Here is a 24,357-nt window from a genome sequence, read left to right on the forward strand (position 1 = left end):
CGTATCGATACAATAAAAATGTGGATAAATTAAAACACGACATATGAATTATATTTTCCACGTCAATAATTATTATTTTTTTAAATACATATCCTATCAATGATTTTACTAAATTACCCTTATACTTTAATAAAATTAAAAAATAAATTTTATTTAATTTTTATAAAAAGACTTAAATATTCTTTTTTTTGTATTGGACAAAAACAATCCTAATCCTTTTAATTTAATCAAAATTCAATTAACTTTAATTTTATAATTTTAAATATGAATCAATTTAAAAATCAAAACCAAAATACATTTTATTATTTATAATTGATTCCACGGTCGCCGTTGTGTCCCTCTGAAGATTATTCTCTGGTGTCACCAAAGCAGCATTGGCAGCAGCGCTGGTGATGTTGATGGAGCCGCCATGTGTCTCTTGAATTTGGCCCACAAAATTGGAGTTTTAAAGGTATTGATGGCCAGGGCGATCAAAAGATTCGGTTTTTGTAACGGCGTTAGAACCATCGCGATGATCGAAAAAAATATACGGTAGAAGATTGTTGAAGCTGAAAGGAGAGATTGAAAGACAATCAAAAGCTTCATCTAGGATTTGAATCTTAAATTTTTTATTATTCATAATTGAACCAGAATAATAAAATGTATTTTGATTTTGATTTTTAAATTAATTCAGATTTAAAATTATAAAATTAAAATTAATTAAATTTTGATTAAATTAAAAAAATAATATATATTTAAAAAAAATAATTATTGACATGAAAAACATAATCTATATATTGTGTTTTAATTTGTCTAATTTTTTATTATATCAATACGCATAAATTTATCGTCGTATCGAAGCAAACACAAAAAAACAAAAAAAATAAAAATGTATGTTTTTCCCAAAGGAACAGCCTCGTGTCGTGGCAACCTTATTACCACCATAATAACCATGCTGCTGCTCCTGCATGATGATGATGATGATGATGATGATTGTGATATGAGTTATCCATGCACTATTATTATATGATGGCTTGAGTTTTGTTTTGTTTTTTGCCTTTTTTTTTTTTATCTTTACCATTATTGCTCTATACTCCCTCTTCGACAGAACGCCAAAGAAGAAGAAAACGTGTAGGTATAAAACTTCGAGTTAGTTGCCAGCAAAATATTAATCCAACCGCGTTCATATAAATATGAGAAAGTCTACGAGTCAGTATTTTTATTGATATTTTTATTGAAATTTGGGTAGCATTTAACTATAAAAAAAATTATTAATCATATATTATTAGATATCATCTCACATCATTAAAAATATTGATGATAGTTAATTAATGGTTAAACATCACAAATTTTACTGGTTCCCTAATACTCATCTATAAATATATACACTTTTATAAAATAATAGAAAATTAAAATCAATAAGAGAAAACAAAAAGTTGCCAATATTCAATACTCAAATAGTATAATCTTTTCATACTGCTGAATTAAAAAGTCACAAATTCGAGTATTTCTATCTTTGATTAAAAAAAAAAGTCGCATTTTTTTCGAACTATGGTTACTACGAAAATATTTTGATACGAAAATAATATTTTAAATAGTTAAATTATCTGATATATTTGATTAATTGTAATATCTCTTACACAATCAATTAAAAATTAATTAATCATGAATTAAAACTCCATTAAAAGATTTGTCACACGCAAAACTAAATTTAAATCACCGATACTTGTTTATAAGACATATAAAAGTGAACTCAATTTAATGCAACTAATTTATACGTACGGCAGAACAGAAATTATCATTGATCACTCGTTTTATTCATGATTGGATGTAATATGATGTTCGATCCACTTAGCTAACTTAGATCCATGTTGCACTTTATTCATCAATGACGAGGGTGTGGATGATTGACGAGTTAAACACTTAAACACTTAAACATAAGATAATGACTTTAATTAATTGATAGAAAAAGTTCAATTTGTTATTAGGCGGCGGAGCGAGGCGGCATCCATGAATTCACAGTCATTACCCATAGCTTCCAATATCTCATAGGAAAGACAAACCTCAATGTCAACACCATCTTCCGCCCCAGCAAAAACCGTTATCTTACCATGGCTCTTGTTCCCGGCTCCGCTTCTCACCGCCACCGGTTTCCCCCACCCGAAATCATTCCCATAAACATCAAACCTTGGCGAACTGCTTGTCACTAAAGCATTGCCAGCCATGCCTCCCTCCGTCAGAAGCCTAGGGTTCTTCACCCAACCCCTATAATAACTCTTCATCTTCTCCTCCGTGTGCAAATCAACTATCTTTCTCATCTCCAACGCACCCTTTCCAAGCCCTCCTTCTAGAAGCTCTTTAACCTTCATGCTCACTGTTCCGTCCTGCACCGCATTCCCAAAATAGTTTTCCGCCAATGCCGGACTCTTCATTCTCCCCCTACCACCTATCAGCAACCTGTAATTCACCTCTTCTTCGGGCTCAAGACCCTGGTTCCGAACCACGGATCTCCACAGGTGAGTCAAAAGCGCTTGCAGCGAAGATATTTTGTTTTTGCTTTCGCCTTCAAGTTCTGCCTTGGCTTTTGTCTTGAGTTCAGCGATCTTGTCTTTACTGAAATGGAAAACTCTCTCGCGTTGCAGTTCTGAGACGAAACCGTAGTAACCACTTTGGATCATCTTCTCCTTCGTCAAAGGAACCCGTATGGCAGACGCGGAGCAGCCATGGCCGCTGTCAAGGAACCAGCGTTCAAGCACGGGAGGCTTGGACAATTTTTCCGAACCACGTGAGATCTCAGCCCAAGAGTTCATGAAATGCCAAAAGGAAGTTCCGTCTCCAACAACGTGGTTCATGGTGCACCCGATGAAGTAACCGTCGTTGAGCTCCGTGACTTGAACCGCCAACAACGGCTTGGTTGTTCCTTCGTGGTTTCTAACCCTGTTGAGCGGGAACAAAGAGTGCACAAAGCGTGGAGTGTAAACGGAACTAACGATATCGTTAACGGAGTAGTCATCCGCAACTGCATGGACAAACAATGCTCCGGAGTTGTTGCAAATAACGGAAACGGAGGAAGTGTTGTCGTCATGTTCCGTAACGGAAAGGCGGCCCGCAAGCGGTGGGAAGAAAGAAAGGGTGGATGAAAGGGAATGTTTGAGGTGTTGGATTATGATCGGTGGAGTGACCGGGTCGTTACGGTAGAGGAGGCCCTTTTGAATGGGATCAACTAGGAGGAGTTGGAGATCCCATGGAGTTAACTGAATCTCCTCCTCCACCGTTGAAGCAGGCATTATTATATATAATATATTATGAGTCTAGATCATTCTAAAGCAACTCAGATCAGAAACAATAAAGATGCAATAGCAATACAAACAACAGCTATGGTAGCAATAATTGAACCTTGTTCAAGTGATTTCTGTAAACTTGTTCTTGAGAAATGCTGGTAAGCCAAATACACTGCAATCAATAATGAAATGATAGCACCTTCTTTTGTGTCCCTGACAAAGACAATAACATTGAATCGTTTTATGAAGAAAATGCAATGGCTTGATGAACTCAAAACCCAAAAGGATGGATTTACTTACCTAAATCTCATGACCTCATAAGAGGAAAGGATGACCAAGAGAAGTGCTAGAAATGGCAACTCAAGTTCACCTTGAAATAAAGATCTAGCAGAAAATTCTTCATTCAATTAGTTTTTGAAAGTATGAAGAACAAAATAAACAGGAATTATTTGCATTATTTACAGCAAAAATAAGATATTAAAGAGGTTTTACGTGAAAAAGCCGGTTCCTACATTCTCCCCTCCTAATTAGGAATTTTGTCCCCAAAATTCAAATCGCGTGATATATTCTCCACGAAGCGTTCTACTACCAACGTTGTCAACCTAAACAAGTCGTCACAGCATCTCATCCACCGTCATCCTACCGTGTCGATGTTCCCTCTTGCCTTCCGCTGCGTCACTCTGATTATTGTCATTAAGAATCTGGATTACTCAGCCACATCCATCAAAAGCCTCCTTTTCCATTGGTCCCTCTAACGAATCTCTAAGTTCTACCAAACTTATGACAACCTTCCGTAAGATAAAACTAAGCCAACTAGGTCCTAATAATATATCATAACAACTTTATATGCTTACCTCTCATTAGCGGATCTGACTCTGTAACCTCCTTTGCATCCATAGTGAATATTCGGCCTGGTTGCTGACTCCTACCCACATCTCGGTTCCTCCCACGGCGGCAATGCATGGATATATGTCCAGGACGCCCACAAGTATAGCACTGACGACTTTTTCTCATTTGGTGGAACTGAGTATGTTGTCCCTTTTGAAGTTTCCTTGACCTTGAAGATGCTGAGGAGTGTGTCAATCTTTCTTAAAGTTCTGTCCCCTTGGTCCAAGATAATCGCCATGAGTTCGGTTGTCAGTATCACCACGGGTTCCTCTCGCCTCAGCTACCTTCTTGGCACAATCCTCCACAACTCGCACTTTGTTCACTAGTTTTGAGAACATCCTTATCTCCAAGGGAGCTACAGCAGTCATGATGTCGTCCTTGAGACCTCCTTGGTATTTGATACATTTTCAACTCTCATAGGACTTAGAGGCTCCCTGACATACCCTTGAGAACCTACAGAGTTCTTCAAATTTGCTTGTGTACTCTGCTACTGACAATGAGCCTTGCTTCAGCTGCATAAGCTCCAACTCTCTAGCTTCTCTTACTGATTCCGAAAAAATACTTCTTGTAGAACACCATCTAAAATACATCCCAGGAAATCTCAGCATTTGGAAGTCGCAGCAACTAGCACTCTCCTTGCCACCAATGTTGTGTTTCTCCTAACAGTTGATAGGCCGCAAACTCCACGTATTGGTTAGCCAGAAAATATTGAGCCTGTAGTGCGTGCTCCATAGCTCGGAACCAATTGTCTGCTTCAGTTGGATTGGTCGAACCTCTGAAAGTCGGTGGATGAACTTTTAGAAACATTGCCAAAGTCATCGGAGCACCTCCCAAGTTATTACTGTCTCCTTCTCCATTCCCATTTCCATTCCTTTTTTCGTTTTTATTTCCCACTGGTTGACCCAACCTCTGTACAGCTTGCAAAGTCGCAGCAGCATTCACTTCTATAGTATTAGCCAGGTTGGCCATCGCTGCCATAAACTCGGCATGGTTGTCGGCCAGTTGGTCATTCTCAATTTCTCCCCGTGTACGAGTACGACCTCGTCCGCAAGTAGTTATTAGGGTTCCTGTCTACACCAAACAATCAATATCAAGGTGATTAGTCTAAATATCAAAAGTCCAGTACTTCAATTATTCCAAAAAGGCACTCACAAACAAGCATGCTATGTCCGCTCTGATACCACTAAATGTAACACCCTAATTATCCTAAGCCTTACCTCATGCCGTAAAGCAAAGGTTAATTAAAGGTTATGACAATTCTAAGGCTTATACACAAGTATATATAGAAGGAATAATAATTCTAGAAACCCGATGAAGAAATAAGCTCAAAAACATAGTTTCAAAAGCGCGAAACGTTCACACGAAATTATAAACTTAAGGCACAAGATAAGGATACAAGATAGCAAGATATAAGTATGTAAGAGAGTATAATAGTCATAAGGAACTAGCCTCAGCCTGTGGAGTTTAGGCCGACTAGTCAATATACAGACATACAGAGTTTTGAAAGTTAAAACAGCATATACAAAATATCTCTCTCAAAGTAAGCCTCTAAAGCAAATATAAATACAAAAGTGAGAGAACTAGTCAAAATAACCAAAATGACAACAAAATAGAATAAGGTCCTCCGCTCTGCTACCATCAAGAAACTCACCGAGGTGGGTTGCGACCTGCATCTGAAAAATAATAACAAAGTATAGAATGAGAACCGGAGGTTCTCAGTATGATAACAGTGCCCAGTAATGTAAGATGTAAGACCCTGGGACGCTAGGGACAATCCTAGAGCTTCATACCAAACAGATATCCGGCTTAGCAATAATAAATAACTTAAACCATAAATAATAAACAGGGTCATCTAAACTTAGGGGATTTCTAACTAATACTAATCACACCGCTGTATCCCACAACCTTCACCAACCTAACCTCTGTGCGATCCCATCGCCATCGCCTACTGAACCTCATCAATCCCAGCAGAAAATACAAGTAATGCAGACAAGTAAAGCACAAGTAAGGTACATGTACAGCAAATAGAACAATTAGCAAGTAAACATGTGATTCGTTTAGGCATAATAGAAATTAAGCAAAGCAATCAAACAGATAGAAGATTCATATGATGAATGTCTGTCCTATTGGCTCGTGATATCACTTGTCGGTCTATAAATGCCAACCTGACACATCCTTCCAGATATAGCCTTCCTGCCATGCCCAGAGATATAGGCTCTGCACACTCATGCAGCAGAGAAATATGCCACGCCGATGTTATAGGCCCCGCACACTCATGCAGCAGGAAGTCTGCTATGCCAGAGATATAGGCTCTGCACACTCATGCAGCAGAGAAGGTTATGTGAGTAGGATACAACCTCAGCCCTCACATATCAACGTAAGTGGGATTAACCACCGTCCTTACGCCGGCACCGCGACCTCGACAAGCGGGAGACTGCCACAGCCCTTACCCGAGGCGCATAGCGACTCAACAGTCTCAGCATAAAATAATATATCAGTGGCTTTCACAAATCATTTTCAGTACTCAGTAATCCATTATTCCACTCCGAGTCCTAGACTCATCTCAAACATCCTCAATCGTAATTCCACAATTCATCTTATCAATCGTTGTTACAGTATTCTGTCATCTCTCTCAATTAATCCATCCTCAGTACTCCAGAAACGTAAGTCTCTGTCTTCTAAAATTCATACAAAAAAATTCATCTATTTAAGTCTCTAACTCATCTTTAGTAGTATTAGGACCTAAGCACTAGATAGTATTCTTAAACGGCACTTATTTGGAAAGCTCGAGAACATTTGAAAATGAAGAAAAATAGTTTTTCAGAAAAACAGGGGTCTCGCGTACGCAAGCCCCTATCTCGCGTACGCATGCAGTAAAAAATAGGTGGTCGCGTACGCGAGTGTCCTAACCCGAATGGATTGCTCGCGTCGCGTGTTACAGTTCGCGTACGCAAGGGTCAAAATTCTGATAGTTCGCATACGCATGCAATGCCCGTGTATGTGAGATGCCCAACCCAAATGGAATGGCCATGTCGCGTGCACTGTGTCGCGTACGCAACCCTCACTAGACTTAGAAAAATTTCAGAGTTGCAGAATTCAGTTTTAAATACCAAACTTTAAACGTTCATAACTTCCTCTACAAAAATCCAATTTTCTCAAATTTTATATCAATTTAAAGATCTTTGAATGAAATTTAATTTAAGACAAATTTTAACTAATTTCGAAAACTGAGACTCAAGGTATGATCCAATAAATTTTACCAAAAACTGGTTTTTACAAAAAATTAACTAGGTTCTCAAACTTCCAAAATTCACAATCAAAACCAAATATCCTACAACCAAAACAGTTCCGATAGACCTAAATGATGTTCATACACCTTCCAATTCATTCCTCATCCTACCATCATGCGATTTCACTAATTTCATCCAAAATCCTCCCTTACCTTCCTCAAATTATCAATGTTTAAACTCCAAGCATCATTTCTCCATTTCTAAAATTTATCAATATCAATAAGCTCATAATTCTCTGTCAACACTCCAATCATCATTTTCAAAGCTCATTTCAATAATGAATAACAACATCAAAGTTCAACATCACAATTCATCAAATCAGCAACACCATCATACATAATCAAATTCAACAATTTCCAACAATCAATTCAATCTTATCCTAAGGTCCACTAGCCTAAGTGTCCAGAAATATTACATATTACATAGAGGAAACTGAAACCATACCTTGGTTGATTTCCACCATTTTCAAATTCACCAAATAATCTCCAACCAAGCTTCCAAGCACTAACAAGCAACCCAACTTGATCCAGAAGCTCCAATAATTATCACATTCAAGCTATATATGTACATGATTTATCACAAATCAACCTAGGATTTCATATATACACAAAACCATAAGGAATATGAATGCACTCACCTTACCCAAAGAAAATAGGGGTGAAACACAACAATACTCCAACGCTATATCACTACTAAACAATCAAAATCACAAAACTTCTTCAAAACCCAAACCTAAAAACATGAAAATCGTTAGGGATGAGAAAAGGAGTTTAAAATCTTATTTTTTTTACCAAAAATGCCGAGGTAGAAATGACGGGTTTGGCAAGAGCTTCGCGTAGCCACAAACGGCACGCGAATCGGAGCACTGTAGTCTATAGCTCGAGTTACAAGCAAAAGAAGTTGAATGTGAATAGTGCCACTCTTCTTCTTTTACTCTCAATTCTCAGTTGGGTGTGTGTTGTGTTATGTTATGAATGAGCTGAATGGGGCTCATTTGAGTGTATTTATATGTTGGGTTTAGGTCCAACTTGGGTCCGGTCCAACCCATTAGCGTTTTTGGTCCGTTTGGCCCAAAATTGGACCAAACCTTTAAACTTAGTGCCCGGTTTTCAATTCTAATTTATTTTTGTCCTTTCAAAATAATAAATTCAATTTTTAAAATATTATTTTTCTCAATACATGGTACCGGTCAGACTAGAGCCGGTAGTACCGGCTTAAGTGGCAGTACGCATTTTTACAAAGATTTTATGTGAAGGATACATTTTTCCACTCAGAAAAATTCATTGAATTCAAATTTCACATTTTTAGTTTCAAAATATCATTCCTATATTTTTTAACCTATTTCGGGTGGTTAAAAATTATTATTTTATTAAAGAGATTTTACGTAAAAACGCCGGTTTGTTAAAGAGATCATGCGGGCTAGAGTACCAAGAAATTTTAGAACCCCCCGACATAGATCTCTATGACGGAACGACTGACCTGAGGCATCATCTTAGTAATTTCAAAAGTCAGATGTACCTAGCCGACGCCTCTGATGCTACTCATTGCAAGGCCTTCCCAACGACCCTAACCAAAGCTGTGATGAAGTGGCTTGATAACTTATCTCCCAGGTCGGTAACTTGTTTTGACAACCTGAAGGAAATTTCTTACTAGATTCTCAATTCAGAAGGATATGGTGAAGCATGCCTCGAGCTTTCTAGGAGTTAAGCAAGAAATCGGAGAGACACTCTGGGATTACATGGAAAGATTCAACAAAGCATATTTGGAAATACAAAACTTACCTACTAAAGTAGTTATAATGGGACTAGGTAATGGCCTTAAAGAAGGGTCGTTCTCTCAGTCCATATCTAAGCGGTACCCAACTTTCTTGTACGAAGTACAAGAACGGCAGAGATATATATCAACATGGAGGAGAATTCATGACTAAAATATCCCCTCCCAAGGCCCAGTCTACCCTATCCACCTCGAGAAAAGAAAAAAGAAGCCAAGAAAAAAATAGTACAACTCGAAAAAACCTCGACAGTATCATAATTATACTCCACTTCGAGTTTCTCTTGTAGACGTATACATGGAGATATGCCACACCGAGAAACTTCCACCTCCCCACCCAATCAAACACAAAAAGACAGGAAGTTAGACGAAATACTACGAGTACCACAAGCTTTATGACATTCTACCAATGAGTGTTATGACTTAAAGAATGTCATAGAAAAATTGGTCAGGGAAGGTCGGCTAGACATATACTTAGCTGATAGGTCGGATGACCCAAGAAAAAGAAGGAGAGGTGAAGAAGGAGGTCGGCAAGATCGTCCACATCAAACTCCAGAACGAAACTTACACATGATAAATGGAGGATTTGCTAGAGGAAAAATATCGAAATCATCACGAAAGAGGCATCTTAAAGAGGTGTATCAAGTTGGAAAAGATAATAGAACTCCAGACTTGCCAACCATCTCGCTCACTAAAGAAGATGCTCAAGGGATAACACCTGGCTATGACGACCTAATAGTGATAACAATGATCCTTGCCAATGCAAACCTCCATAGAACCCTAGTAGATCAATGCAGTTCGGCAGATACATTATTTAAATCCGCTTTTGACAAACTCGAACTAGAAGAAAAGAATATAAAGGCATATCCAGATAACCTCTTCGGGCAGAGAGATACGCTGATCCGACCTCTTAGGTTTATTTCTCTGTACACTAATTTTGAAAAGGGCACGAAGTCAAATGATGTTAAGCATTGACTATATCGTGGTTGACGTCACTTTAGCATAAAATGCCCTAATAGGTCGGACAACCTTAAACCAACTTGCAGTTGTTGTTTCTACACCTTATTTGTGCATGAAGTTTTTCACCGCGGAGGAAATTGCTACCATAAAGGGAGATTAAAAGTTGGAACAAAAATGCTACAATGAAAGCTTTAACTTAAAAGACAGCCCGGGAGGAAAAGAAGTTAACACTATCGAACTTAGAGGTGTTTGAACTCAAGAAGAACTACGCTTTCAACCTGCAGGAAAGGTAGAAGAAGTGCAAATCGGAGATCATCCTAAAAAGACAACGAATATAAGGGCTAACCTGGAAGTAGGGATGTCAACGGGGCAGGGCGGGGCTGGGGGATGCCTCCCTGCTCCCCATCCCTGCTCCCATATTTGCTCCCCGTCCCCGTCCCTGTTTCCCACCGTAGAGAATATTGCTCCCCATCCCCATTCCCACAGAGCCCCATTCCCCGTGGGGACCGCATTTCCCGTCTATCTGATAGTTCTAACTAATTATTAATTTTCATATGAATAGAGCTGCAAGTATCTATCCTATACAAAAATAGTAAGATTTTATACAAAAGTCTAAACGACAAGATGGTGACTTCTTTCGAAATGACGCAGTGGAGGGACGCAACAGCAAGCCAGAGGACAGAGCAATGGACGAGGTGAGAGACGCGGGAACAGAGAGGAGAATGGACACGATGACAGAGTTACGAAAAGAAACAACGCAAATAGAGAGCACGACATAGTGAGGGTGATGGCACGGTGAGGTGTGATGATGCAGCGAGAAGAGAGAATGGCGAGGGGGTGGCTGCAGAGAGGCTGGATGGAGTATAGACAGCGTTAAGGATCTCTGAACTGAAGAAGGGTTCTGCAAATGAGGATTAAGATAATTCAATTATTAAGGGTAATTCAATAAATTTATGAATTTCGGGGATTAATGGGGACGGGGCTGGGATCCCCGCTCGGGTCTTCGAGCCTGCCTCAGAAGAATTTTGTCCCCCATCCCATACCCGCGAGAAAAATTTTCCATAGTCGGATCCCCATTCGGGGCAATCCTCGCAGGGATCCCCACATCTTGAGGAGTTTTGCCATCCCTACCTGAAAGGAGGTCTGACCTATGAAGAAATTCCGACCTCTTCGCTTGGAAAGCTTCCGATATGCCTAGTATAGATCCCAACTTGATGTCTCATAAGCTCGCTATATACTCGGGTTCCAAACCTATTCAGCAAAAGTGTTGAAAACTCGAGCCCGAAAAGACACAGGTCTTGGAAGAACAAGTGCAAGCTCTATTGGAAGCATGATTCATAGGAAAGGTAAAATATCCATTGTGGCTGGCTAATGTGGTCCTAGTAAAGAAACATAATAGAAAGTGGAGGATGTGCGTAGATTACACTGACCTCAACAAAGCTTGCCCCAAGGATCCATACCCTCTCCCCAATATCGATGCGCTCTGGTCAACTCAGCCTCAGGTTATCGGTACTTGTCCTTTATGGGTGCCTACTCGAGATACAATGAAATCTCGATATATAAGCCAAACCAAGAAAAGACCTCTTTTATCACTCCTAAGACTAACTATTGTTGTGTAGTAATGCCTTTTTGTTTAAAAAATGCCAGAGCCATATACCAGTGACTGATGAATAAGGTGTTTTTCCCTCACATGGGAAAACTTATGAAAGTTTATGTGGACGACATGCTCGTCAAAACTAAAGATGACCTAAACCTCTTGTCCAACCTCTCTCAGGTATTCTCCACAATCAGAAAACATGAAATGAGACTAAACCCCTCAAAATGCACTTTTGCGGTGGAAGTTGGAAAGTTCTTAGGTTTCATGCTCATTCAAAGGGGCATAGAAGCAAACCCGAATAAGTGCATAGCAATACCAGAGATGAAAAGTCCAACTTATCTCAAAGAAGTCCAACAGCTAAATGGAAGGTTGGCGACGCTATCCAGATTCTTAGCAGGGTCAGCATTAAAGTCTCTTCCCTTAGATTCAATTATCAGAAAGGGAAAGCAATTTGAATGATCCCAAGAGTGTGAACAAGCCTTTCAAGGCTTTAAAGCATTCCTGGGCCAACCACTCATACTCACCCGACCTATTGTGGGAGAAGAGCTCGTCCTCTATCTGGCAATGGCGAGTTAAGCTATAACTTCAGCCTTTGATCCGAGAAGATGAAAATGGGAGCAACCTATCTACTTTGTCAGTAAAGCTTTACAAAGAGTAGAGCTAAATTATTAAAAGATAGAAAAATTTGCCTATGCTCTTATTCTCATCTCTTAAAGGCTCCGACTTTATTTCTAAACTCACACCATAAAAATTTATATTAATCCAAATATACAGACAGATAAAAAATAATAAATTAAATTAATATTCAATAATTACAATATCAATTGTAATAATTGACAAAATACATGAGAAAAAATGTAAGAAAATCTAAATTCACCATGTTAACGGGCACATATCATGTTCTTTAATTTTAGTTGATGCTTCTAGGATTCTTCCCGTGTGAGAAGCTTTTTTCGTTTATTTCCTTCCTTTTTTTTTATGCCTTCCCTTAGTTCATGTACTATAAGGAGAAAAAATATAAGTAAATTATTTTATGGAGTGCTATATAGTAGCAAACTAGCTAGTAATAAAGTTAGAGTCATGTCACAACATCTGTTTGAAAGACATATTTTAAGAATAATATAAAAATATTTTATTTTAAAAAATATTTTTACGACGCAAGATAATTACACCCATAAAGTTATAGGATTAACAATGGAATTGATAAGAAAAATGATGCATAAAAAAACGATGTAACTATATTCAATGATCTTTGAAATAATTGATGATGATAATTTATTCATTACAATAAAATTGTGGACGTCAAATCATGATTTCATGAGTATTATAATGATCACCAATTCACCATTAAGTATTACTGTATTAGGTATAATAAACTTTTTATAAATTTATACTGCTTTCATTTTTTCGAGACTCTGTGTGACTACTGTTCCATTTTAGTCAAGCCAGATTTCCAATTTTGCATAGAAATCACATGTACATATTTTGTAAATACTAATTCCAATGTAGGAAAGGAAAAAAAAAAGGAACGAATATGAACTGAATAAAAAAGCTAAAGACGAAAAAAGAAAACGGGAAAAGACAGAATATAGGCATGGGAAGGAAGAGGATAAGGTGATGTTTATTAGCACAGTGTACATAATTCAAAATTTTGTTCCCCCGCATTCCCCATTCAACATTCACCGTTCACTTGATAAAAAAATTAAAAACAGGAAAAAAAAGAAAAAGAAAAAACAAAAAATAAGATAAAGAAAAAAAAATAAGAAAAAGTCTCCTCAAGCGGCGGAAAATTGAAAGTGCATTACAAAGATAAAATAATAAATATAGTTTATCTCTCATTTAATTTTTTTTTCTTTTTTGGGATATGACTTAGGGTTTCAACTTTCAACTTGCCCCGCCAAATCGCAAGTCCCTTCAGAACCCTTATCCGTTGAATCTGAAGTCTGAAGTTCGGACTACGCATTGTTGCCGGCCAATTCCAGCTGCATGAATCGATCCCCATCCGATTCGCCATTTCCGAATCGGGTCCCGACAAGCTTCGCCAGCATTGTCTCCGTCAATGGCGTCGAAGTCTCCGCCTCTCCCCCCTCCTCCGCCTTTCGCCTCTTCTTCTAGATCAGAGCTTCCCGTCGATCCATCCGTATGCTCTCATTCGATTTTTTCATCTTTCCTTCTTTTCACTGCCTTAATCCTCAATGAAGCTCATGCTAGCTCATTACGTTTCGGTTTCGATTATTGTCTATCTTTCTTTCTGTTGTTTCCATTTTAATCCTTCTTCTTTTGAGCTTCGATCTACTTAGAATTGAAGCTTCAATTTGTATATTTTCTGTGCTTGTTTTCAATCGATTGTTGTTGACTTCACACGACTTTCCCCCCTTTCCCCGATGAGGAGCTGAGCTGGATTCTAAGACAGGTTGAGGCTGGATATATAACTGCATTGTATAGAGGGCTGATTATTTGAGTTGCAGTTGGGTTTTCTCGCTCTTATGGTGCTTATTGTGTTTTGAATTGATAACCTCAGTGGTTCTTTTTGAGTTTTGGTGATGGAATTTGTGGTGTTTCTGTGTCAGATGGCTCAGCCGTAGTCAAATTATATTTCTTTCCTTAGGTTATGTTTTTCCAATAGCTCCCCATGAACTATGACTGCCTGACTTGTTTGAATTTTTTAATGATGGGGCGGTAAGCAGTAATGTATGTTATATCATATACTATTTGTGTTTCGATGCAGGGAAACAAAGCGGAGGAAGTGACTCCGACAGTTAAAGATGTGTCAATGGTTATTGATTCTTTAAAGAAACAAGTTGCTGCAGAACGAATTGTTTCCGTAAAGGTGTGATAGATTGCCTATGATTATAATTTGTTGATCTGAATTGTAACTTTTGCTTGTTTTGTTGTAATGTGCGAATGTGCATGCTTTTGGATAACAGAAAAGAATGGAAGAAAATAGGCACAAGCTGGTTGGTGTCACAAACCACCTCTGCAGATTGTCAATGGAGAGGATGGCATGTAATGAAACTGATACACATAGAAGTCTGGACCTTTTAACAAAGCGGCAAAAGGATGCAATTGATATGCACAATGGTGTTCTTGCAAGTAGTGATGATGGGGAGAGCAATAGTTATCCTGAAGATGGTCATGGTTCTACAGCAGTTCTTCTGGGATCTAATGTTGCTGTGAAGAATGCTGTTCGTCCTATCAAGTTACCAGAAGTCAAAAGATTACCTCCTTACACCACATGGATATTTCTGGACAGGTAGCATGACATAATCTTATTTTTCTTTTTAAAATATTAAAGGCTCTAGAGCTTTGTGTAACTTTTTTAATTAATAGAAAATTCTTTTATAGTTTGCACTTTGTTCATTAACATATCTTTTGTCAATTGAACCCTACTTCTTATGGGAATGCAAACAACTGAAAGAAATCAAAAGGCTAAAAAAGCCTTAAAAATCTTCTTTTGACACTTTCTTGGCTGTGCTCTATTTTTTGAGCACCAAGTCTCTTCCTGTTAACTTATACCTACCTTTCTACAAGGCATTGATCACCCTTTTTATTGCATTGTAACTTCATCTTTCAATTTATTGTTTTCCAGCTATAATTTTCTCTTATTTGACTTAAAATTTGATCTTTTGAAGATATTTGTTTTGACAATTCTGGTGCAGAAATCAAAGAATGACAGAAGATCAGTCAGTTGTAGGTCGTAGACGAATTTATTATGATCAAAATGGTGGAGAAGCACTTATTTGCAGTGACAGTGAAGAGGAAATAATAGATGATGAAGAGGAAAAAAGAGAGTTTGTAGATTCAGAAGATTATATACTTCGGTTGGTATAGATTAGTAAACTACTACCATTTCTTTTATGGTTTCACCCTTTCATTTTTCTTTTGTGCATGAGAAATAGTTTTGTGGATTTCATATTATGCGGTTTGATTTTACAGCATGACCGTTAGAGAATTGGGTTTATCTGATACTGTTCTGGACTCCTTGGCTCAATGCTTTTCTAGAAATACTAGTGAAATTAAGGTTTGTTTTTGTCATTCATTGGTATTGTCCTTATTGTATTTACACTTCATCTCCTTCTAGATTATTCTGATGAAAACTGGTCGTAGTGTAAGCGTTCGTCCAGCCGTTTCCCATTTCCTTTGTGCTGGCTTTACAGAGATATGAAACACCGTCAAACGTCTTATACAGGCCAGATATGAAACTCTTAGTAACGAAGACAATGCTGCTAGGGGTTCCAAGAATGGAGATACCGAAGATATTTCTCAAAGTGAAAAGTCTTTTCTGGAAAAGGATCTTGAAGCAGCTCTTGACTCCTTTGACAATCTTTTTTGCCGACGCTGTCTTGTAAGCCTTTTATCCCATGGGGGGTACTGAATAGCCTTCATTTTCTTTTGCTCTTTATATCCCGCCAGCGGCCCTAATGTCAATTTTCACCTTCTCAGGTTTTCGATTGCCGATTACATGGATGTTCCCAGGATCTTGTCTTCCCCGTAAGTTTTATTGATAGGTAATTATCTTCATGAATTTTCCTGCATATTTCTTGACTCAATAAATTTAACAGGCTGAGAAGCAACCTCTGTGGAACCCTCCTGATACTGAAAATGCACCATGTGGGCCGAATTGTTTTAAATCGGTATGCAGTCTTTGCTTTTGATTTGTCTGAAGAATTTTCTGAAACAGTTTACTTAAGGTGCTTGAATTATTTTAGGTACTTAAATCAGGAAGGTTTTCCAAAGCTACCTCTTCTGCCCAGGCTGATGTTGAAGAGAAATGTTCAGGTGGTTCTTCATCTAGGAAGAAGTCTTCTGCTAAAAGGCGCATAAAATGCAGCCAAAGTGAAAGTGCCTCATCTAATGCAAAGAACATATCTGAGAGTAGCGACTCAGAGAATGGGCCTGGAAAGGATGCTGTTTCAGCCTCCCAGTCAGCACCACCTAAAGCTAAACCTGTGGGGAGAGGTGGACTTGGTAAGAGGAACAGCAAGCGGGTGGCAGAACGTGTTCTAGTTTGCATGCAGAAACGGCAGAAGAAAACAGTGGTTTCTGATTCTGATTCCATTGTGAGTGGTTTTCTCAGTTAAGGGATGTGCTTTTAACCTCAATTTTCACTAAGATAAGGAAGAAACATGCATTTTTATAAAAAAATGTCAGATACCTTGAAACTATGGTGTAGAAAGAGTGGATTCTTAAAATGAACTCTATGTAAATGCAGGTTGAAGCTCATGATCATTCATCAAATGACATGATTACTGACCCACCTGTCATCAGCAGTGAAGATAATGCAAGGAAAGAAGAGTTTGTGGATGAGAACATTTGTAAACAGGAATCCACTGACAATAAATCTTGGAAAGCTCTTGAAAAAGGACTCCTAGAGAAAGGAATGGAGATATTTGGGAGAAACAGGTCAGCATATGCTTGGGTCAAATGTATTACTTGTGCCTTCTCTGATGCTTACTTTCATGTGAACTTACTTCTTTTCAACACTGTGGCTTGCTGTATGATCTTTTTTTAGCGCTTTTATTCGGTCCTAACTATTGAGTGTTGATCACCTGGTAAGTAGTAATAGTTTTCTGCTCTTATGCAGCTGCTTAATAGCCAGGAATCTTCTAAATGGTCTAAAGACATGTTGGGAGGTTTTCCAATACATAAATTGGGATGAAGGAAAGATGTCAGGTTCTGCTGGGGATGGTGCAAATTCTCTTGTGGAAGGCTATTCCAAGGTTGCTTTTAATTCAACTATAATTAGTTTACTTTTGCTTTGTTCTTTTTTGCTTTCACATGTTGCTCACCTAAGTAGTTATGGTGATAATCAATGTAAGGGTAATAATGAAGTGAGACGAAGATCAAGATTTTTACGCAGAAGAGGTAGAGTTCGTCGCTTGAAGTATACCTGGAAATCTGCTGCTTATCATTCAATAAGGAAAAGGATTACAGAGAGAAAGGATCAACCCTGCAGACAGTACAATCCGTGTGGTTGCCAATCAGCTTGTGGAAAGCAGTGTCCATGTCTTCAAAATGGAACCTGCTGTGAGAAATACTGTGGGTAAGCTGTTAACCAACCTGAATAATAACAAGAGGGATGTTGGATTTTATTGCTAATTTTCCACATGCCTTGCTTCCCTTGGAAATTCTGGAGATATTATTACATACTGTGTTTTGACCTGCCTACATTTTGTGCCAAGATGCCCGAAGAGTTGCAAGAATCGATTTCGTGGCTGTCATTGTGCGAAGAGTCAATGCCGAAGTCGTCAATGTCCTTGCTTTGCTGCAGATAGGGAATGTGATCCTGATGTTTGTAGGAATTGTTGGGTCAGGTGAGATTTCACCATTTCATGGTTTTCTGTATATTACTATGCAATTCATTCATTTATAAATCCCAAATGTGTTATTTCTCATAATTCATTCATTCAACTGTATATGTGGAGTGTCTATTTGCCATATTAATTTCTGCCATTTGGGTCAAATTATTATTGCAGCTGTGGTGATGGTTCTCTTGGGATACCTAGCCAAAGAGGTGATAATTATGAATGTAGGAACATGAAGCTTCTCCTCAAACAGCAACAAAGGGTAATTTTCTTTGATTGAATGTTTCTATCTTGTCTACCTTTCAATCATACACAGCTACATGGACCTGCTTGCTTTCTCAGAAAATATTTTGTTTGAGCAATAGTAGATTGAAATATATTTGGGTTATTAATTGAAAAAAAAAACATTCATTTAATAATACACATCAAGAACTATACATTTGTTTCTTAATTAATAGAAGTGCTTGAGAAACAAAATTTTCTGTAGTGCTACTGGAGATGTGGGTTTGCATAGACATTTTGGTGTATTCCATCTTGCAATATTCATTCTCAGCGTTTCCATATCTATGATCTTGTGTTTGTAATTAAGTCATTGAAGATGTTCCTTTCTGATCTTCTGTATACAATGATGGCATCCTTATGTAATATGCTTACAGGTTCTTCTTGGAAGGTCTGATGTATCTGGCTGGGGAGCCTTCTTAAAGGTATATACCAAGTTGATGATATTATATTCCAGTGGGTTTGCAACATGCAGTTATCCCGTTTACTAATGCAATAAGTTAACCTTCCAGAATAGTGTTGGTAAGCATGAATACCTTGGAGAGTATACTGGAGAGTTAATTTCTCATCGGGAAGCAGACAAGCGAGGAAAGATATATGACCGAGAAAATTCATCTTTTCTCTTTAATCTAAATGATCAGGCAAGTCTAGATGACTGTTTTCTTTCAGTTTTTGTGGTGCGATTACATATTATTTTTGGTTGTTCGTGTATATATCGAATGAAGGGTGAATCATAATTCTTTTGTATTCAGTTTGTTCTTGATGCTTACCGCAAAGGTGACAAGTTGAAGTTTGCAAACCATGCTCCTGATCCAAATTGCTATGCAAAGGTATTCAGTTTTGAATTTCTGATCCTCATCAAATCCTTTTATCATTGTATTTCTTTTCCATTAGTGTCAACATCATTCCCTGTTGCTATCTTCTTAAATTGTTGCAGGTTATTATGGTTGCTGGAGACCACAGAGTAGGTATATTTGCCAAAGAACGGATAATGGCTGGGGAGGAACTGTTTTATGATTATCGATACGAACCTGATAGAGCTCCTGCCTGGGCTAGGAAACCAGAGGCATCTGGATCTAAAAAAGAGGACGGTGCTCCTTCAAGTGGTCGTGCAAAGAAGCTTGCGTAATGGGAGTTTACTTAAGAATTAAATATCAATTCTTTTGTTATTCTTTCACATATAGAGGAAGCAATCTCATTTATAGCGGAAAGCATTTTTTTAGTTCTTTTGTTCGTGGCAAGGCCATGCAAATATGCAATTGTTGCTGCATAGGTAACTAACTACCATTTAAACAATTCATTCTGATATTAGCGGACTCTTTTCGCTATTCCTGTTGTAACTTGTAAAACACAAGCTTACTGAATCAATTATTCCTTGCCATCTTCTCTGAATGGCAAACGGTCAATTCCATTCAGAGGAAGATTTCACATAATTATAATGGTCTTTATATCGTTACCCATTCGAAGATTTATTTAAAGATATAATCCGAGCGAGGAAGGATTAATGACATTATTCAAGCCTTGATGTGCTTGGTAACTTTTAGTCTTCCTATTTATGATGTGAATATGAGTCTCCGATTAGTACATTCGACGGCGGTGCGACGTTTATATATACGCTACAAGAAATAACTTGGTGCTGCATGACAGTGTCTTAGTTTCGTGTTCTCTGTTTTCTTTTTGTTTCTTCTTTCTTTACACCAAAAAATGAATATTTGTTTGTAGATTTTTTTTAAAAAAAATAGATATTTATTTAAGAAGTAACTTGCGTGGTGGGGCTAAACCCGAAAAGAACTCCTTTCAAAAGGTAAAATTGAAGTGCACCAGGGTGGCTTCACAAGTCACAGTGTTAGTGCCTTCAGTGCTAAGCTCAAAGCCTCAAACACCGTTGCACCCTTGTCCTAAATCTCACATAAATGCAGAGTAATAAGCATTTACCTCCTTTCTTATCCTTCTACTTCGTGTTTTTTCCTTTCGCCCTTGAATAAAAAACTAAATATACATAAAAAGTAATGACTAATAACTAATAAGCAATGAGTGCAACAATGATGGAACTTTAAAGTAGTAGCATCAAAATAAGAGAAAACAAAAAAGAAATAATTAAAGGTGATAAAGCCCCGCCTTTGATACCCAAAAACCTATGAACTATGATCAACTAACCTCTCAGTTGTTATTTCCTCCTACACAGTGAAAGTGTGAACTTTCTTCTTTCTTTAGCTTTCAAGTTTTGAAGGAGGTGGTGCCTGGTGCCTGGTGCCATGTGCTGGCCTTTGTTGGATTCTCGTACCCAATGTATAGCACCTTCCATAATCATCACCTACCTCTTTCTGTCACTCTTCTTCTCATCCCTCTTCCTCACCACTTCCTCCGCATGCTTCAATGGCAATTGCCAGGTTCTCTTCCTTTTCTCCCATCTTCTTTCCAACCCAATCAACCGAACGCACTTTTTTCTTCTTTTGACATCAAAGCTGAAAACTTTGGCAGGTTCTGGAGGCATGTTCAGCTGCTACAGATTGTGGGCCAGGCCTATATTGTGGCAATTGCCCTGCGTTGGGAAGGAAAAAACCTGTTTGCACCAGAGGCCAAGCCACCCTTCCAACATCAATAGTAATATCCATTGATAAATGCTTTACTTCACTTGAAAAAAAAGAAGCACTTCTTTTTTTTTGGTTTCAAGTTTCAATTGTGGTTTGATGAGTTTCCCTTTATGGGAATCCAGGTTAATGGGTTACCTTTCAATAAGTACACATGGATCATGACCCATAATTCATTCAGCATCGTGGATTCACCTCCTCTGCCTGGTATTCAGAGACTCACTTTCTACAATCAAGAAGACACTGTCACAAATCAACTCAGGGTATGTGTTTTGTGGTGAAAGCTAAAAGTAAGGGTTTTTTTTGTTTCTCCCAAACTTTCCAATGTGATTCAGTGGTTCTTATTAAGTTGTTAGATGATTCTTATATTGCATAGAATGGAGTGAGGGGACTGATGTTGGATATGTACGATTTCGAGGATGACATTTGGCTGTGTCATTCATTTCGAGGGCAATGCTTCAATTTCACTGCCTTTGTAATGATCTAACCTTTGTTGTTGACTCTTGTTATTTACGTGAGTATTTTTTCTATATTTGATTTTGTGGGGTGTATGTTTATGAATGTTGTCAGCAACCTGCACTGAATACTCTAAAAGAAGTGGAAACATTCTTGACTGAAAATCCAACAGAGATTATCACCATTGTGATTGAAGACTATGTGCATACTCCAAAGGGGTTGATTAATCTGTTCACAAGTGCTGGACTAGTTGAATTTTGGTTCCCCGTGTCTGATATGCCAAAGAATGGCGAAAATTGGCCTACCATAACAGAGATGATTCAGTCAAATCGTCGGCTTCTTGTGTTCACTTCTGATGCATCAAAGGAAGATGAAGAAGGAATAGCTTATCAGTGGAGGTACATGGTTGAAAATGAGTGTAAGTGCAATGCTATTGCAACACTATTTATAGGATACATGATATTGAACAACAGATTCATGTAATTCATTAACTTTCAGCTGGAGATCCTGGTATGAAGCAGGGTTCTTGCCCACAGAGAAAAGAATCAAAGCCATTAAATTCTAGAAGTGCATCACTATTTCTGCAGAATTATTTTCCAACATATCCAGTTGAAGCTGACTCTTGCAAAGAGCATTCGGCTCCACTTGTGGATACGGTGAATACATGTTTCAAAGCTGCAGGCAATATGCTGCCAAACTTTGTAGCAGTTAATTTTTACATGGTAGTTCTTGTCCTTCTGAGCTGTTAAATTCATATTCAATAATGCATGAAATTCCTTGCAAATCCATTTCATAATCTGAATGTAGTTTATGCAGAGAAGTGATGGTGGTGGTGTATTTGATGTTGTTGATAAAATGAATGGCCGTACATTGTGTGGATGTGATACAATAACTGCTTGCCAGGTTTGTCTGCATTTCTTGTTCACATTCATGTTGTTTTTATGCCATTTGTCTATGAACTTCCTTCTTCACTCTGATGTTTTCTTATTTCCATGTTTCTTCTATTACCATAGAACATGGAGCCTAGTTGCTTAAAATAACTCAACACTAAATACAAAATCACGGAGTTTAGTTTTTTAAGTTCAATAATCAATGTTCATCCATTTGGAATGGTTGTCCAAATGAACAAGAAATATCAGACCTTGATATTTTTATATCTCGTGGTGTTTGGTGGTGTTTATCGAGTGACACAGCAGAAATGTAGAGTCCTTGATGTGGATGGATCTTTCTATCTTCACACAACTTCGCTGTGTTCAAATTCAGTATAAAAAGTTTATGCACAAGATCATGTTATCATCACAATTTTGCAGGTAGGAGCACCTTTTGGATCCTGCAAGAACATTGCTGTACCTAGTAAGAGTCCAGGGACGAACACAGGTGGAAGCTTTACTGGATATGTGCAATTTGCTAGATCAGCTTCGCCAGACCATTTTCCAAATTGCTTGCTTGTCCTCTCGTTTTATTTCCTGCTTATTGCAGTTTTGTTGTGATCATAATGAATGTTAATTTGTAAGAATACAATATACAAGCTAAGTCATTCAAGAAGAGCTTGTATTATCATGTGCACTGCAGTGTTGCCTCAATCTAGGATGTCATGTAATTGTCTGAGTTAGAAAATTTGATAAGAAAAATTTTGAGATTCCTGAGGCTATATTGGAGAGGATCTGCGAAGTCATCTGAGGTAGATAGTGACCAAGAGAGGTCAATAAGGCATCTGGAGCAGTTCAGGTATGTTTTTATTCTTGACAGCATAATTCTTGATGCTTACACTTCCTTTAATGAGATTGGCAAAATGATTTATAGACGATGGCATATGCATTAATCTTAAGCTAGGGTAAGTTACACTGATCTCCCTGGGATTGAGCATGTTAGAAAGGGTAAGAGAGAACAGTAGAAAAAATGTTTGTGTATATTCAAGTTGTATAGAATGATACAATATAGAAGGATATTTATAGGTGCTAAGAGAATTGATATAATAAAGACATAATATTCTATAATAAGTATTCAGATATACTAAATAATTCTAATGAATGCTAATTGATCCTAATATATTCTGATTATACAACAGTTGCTACCTCTTTATTTTATAAAATGTGACACAGTTTTCCCTTGCAAACATGGCACTACCTCCCAGTATAAGCATGACAAATCAATGGATGGCGTGTGTAATATCATCTAAACTCGAGGAATGTCAGTGTAGTTTACTCTTGATCTTAGGCTGTTAGCAAAGCAATGTTAGCTTCTTCCAATTTAATTTATGTGGGTTTGTTAAGGATTTGAGATGCTGCAAATTGTACTTGTTAAAAACAGCTACTTTGGGCTTTGCCACCAATGTTTGCAATTGAGATAGTTCTTTTCCCCCAGGATTTTTGTGATTTAAACGCAATTATTGATAGCTTTTTCAGTGCCTTTATACACAAACTAATCATGAGATGGTTTCCAACGACCATTAGTTGAATACAACTTTTTGTCAAATTCTTGTTTGTGGTTCCATGGGATTGTTGACATTCCAATGAAGTGGTGGATCCTATGTCTTAGATGGTAATCTGGTATCCTTAAATCATGCTATAACATTTCCTTCATTGTGTTTCAGGTAATGTACCAAGGCATCATTCATTAGTCAAAAGATAAGAAAAGGAAAATGCGTACTACAATATCAGGATATCATGGCTGAAGCTCTTGGTCCACAGTTAAGGATTATTATAATTGTAATTTGTACCCTAACAAGTATTGTTAAGTACTTTTCACATACAATTTATCATGTTACTATAATATGGTCCATATCAACACATGGAGCATGTGGCATTCAATTACAGAAATACTTTACCTGAGGAATCTATATGAGTTTTGCAGGCTTTTAAGAATGAAAGGTTTTTAATTATGCTATAAACCATATATATCTACTTTCTGTAGTTTAAAAATATAATGAATCCTTCAAGAAGTTTCTTCAGTTGGAAGATT

The 24,357-nt window shown here is 37.7% G+C and overlaps 3 protein-coding genes across 5 annotated transcripts; 2 read left to right on the top strand and 1 right to left on the bottom strand.

Moving 5' to 3' along the window:
* LOC107640058 (uncharacterized acetyltransferase At3g50280-like) lies at positions 1,755 to 3,266 on the bottom strand. The gene has a single exon (XM_016343612.2). The coding sequence runs from the start codon at positions 3,264 to 3,266 to the stop codon at positions 1,953 to 1,955; it is 1,314 nt and encodes a 437-aa protein (XP_016199098.1). The 3' UTR covers positions 1,755 to 1,952.
* On the top strand, positions 13,605 to 19,782 carry LOC107642760 (histone-lysine N-methyltransferase CLF). Its single transcript, XM_016346228.2, has 18 exons — positions 13,605 to 13,905; positions 14,494 to 14,595; positions 14,693 to 15,018; positions 15,425 to 15,586; positions 15,702 to 15,786; positions 15,955 to 16,110; positions 16,209 to 16,256; positions 16,328 to 16,399; positions 16,475 to 16,825; positions 16,978 to 17,168; positions 17,350 to 17,485; positions 17,585 to 17,808; positions 17,948 to 18,079; positions 18,242 to 18,332; positions 18,727 to 18,774; positions 18,862 to 18,990; positions 19,102 to 19,179; positions 19,287 to 19,782. The coding sequence occupies exons 1-18, from the start codon at positions 13,825 to 13,827 to the stop codon at positions 19,476 to 19,478; spliced, it is 2,604 nt and encodes an 867-aa protein (XP_016201714.1). The 5' UTR covers positions 13,605 to 13,824; the 3' UTR covers positions 19,479 to 19,782.
* Positions 20,251 to 24,231, top strand: LOC107642762 (PI-PLC X domain-containing protein At5g67130). 3 transcript variants are annotated; one of them, XM_021122955.1, is made up of 9 exons: positions 20,343 to 20,739; positions 20,831 to 20,953; positions 21,066 to 21,203; positions 21,317 to 21,415; positions 21,511 to 21,814; positions 21,895 to 22,118; positions 22,204 to 22,299; positions 22,707 to 23,124; positions 23,990 to 24,231. In XM_021122955.1, the coding sequence occupies exons 1-8, from the start codon at positions 20,605 to 20,607 to the stop codon at positions 22,884 to 22,886; spliced, it is 1,299 nt and encodes a 432-aa protein (XP_020978614.1). In that variant the 5' UTR covers positions 20,343 to 20,604; the 3' UTR covers positions 22,887 to 23,124; positions 23,990 to 24,231. The 3 variants fall into 3 exon arrangements, with proteins under 3 accessions (XP_020978615.1, XP_020978614.1, XP_016201715.1); XM_016346229.2 differs by having other exon boundaries at positions 20,370 to 20,739; positions 22,213 to 22,299; XM_021122956.1 differs by lacking the exon at positions 21,317 to 21,415 and having other exon boundaries at positions 20,251 to 20,739.

Source organism: Arachis ipaensis, chromosome B05 (genome assembly GCF_000816755.2).
Source record: "Arachis ipaensis cultivar K30076 chromosome B05, Araip1.1, whole genome shotgun sequence".
Lineage (NCBI taxonomy): Eukaryota > Viridiplantae > Streptophyta > Magnoliopsida > Fabales > Fabaceae > Arachis > Arachis ipaensis.

Bases quoted from the DNA above. Each gene is read 5' to 3' on its own strand.
- LOC107640058 (XM_016343612.2), bottom strand. From the start codon at position 3,266: ATGCCTGCTTCAACGGTGGAGGAGGAGATTCAGTTAACTCCATGGGAT.
- LOC107642760 (XM_016346228.2), top strand. From the start codon at position 13,825: ATGGCGTCGAAGTCTCCGCCTCTCCCCCCTCCTCCGCCTTTCGCCTCT. The intron at 16,400-16,474 runs GTATGCAGTCTT...GAATTATTTTAG, and splicing joins GGCCGAATTGTTTTAAATCG to GTACTTAAATCAGGAAGGTT. The intron at 17,809-17,947 runs GTAAGCTGTTAA...TTTTGTGCCAAG, and splicing joins TGCTGTGAGAAATACTGTGG to ATGCCCGAAGAGTTGCAAGA.
- LOC107642762 (XM_021122955.1), top strand. From the start codon at position 20,605: ATGTGCTGGCCTTTGTTGGATTCTCGTACCCAATGTATAGCACCTTCC. The intron at 20,954-21,065 runs GTAATATCCATT...ATGGGAATCCAG, and splicing joins CCACCCTTCCAACATCAATA to GTTAATGGGTTACCTTTCAA. The intron at 21,204-21,316 runs GTATGTGTTTTG...TATATTGCATAG, and splicing joins CTGTCACAAATCAACTCAGG to AATGGAGTGAGGGGACTGAT.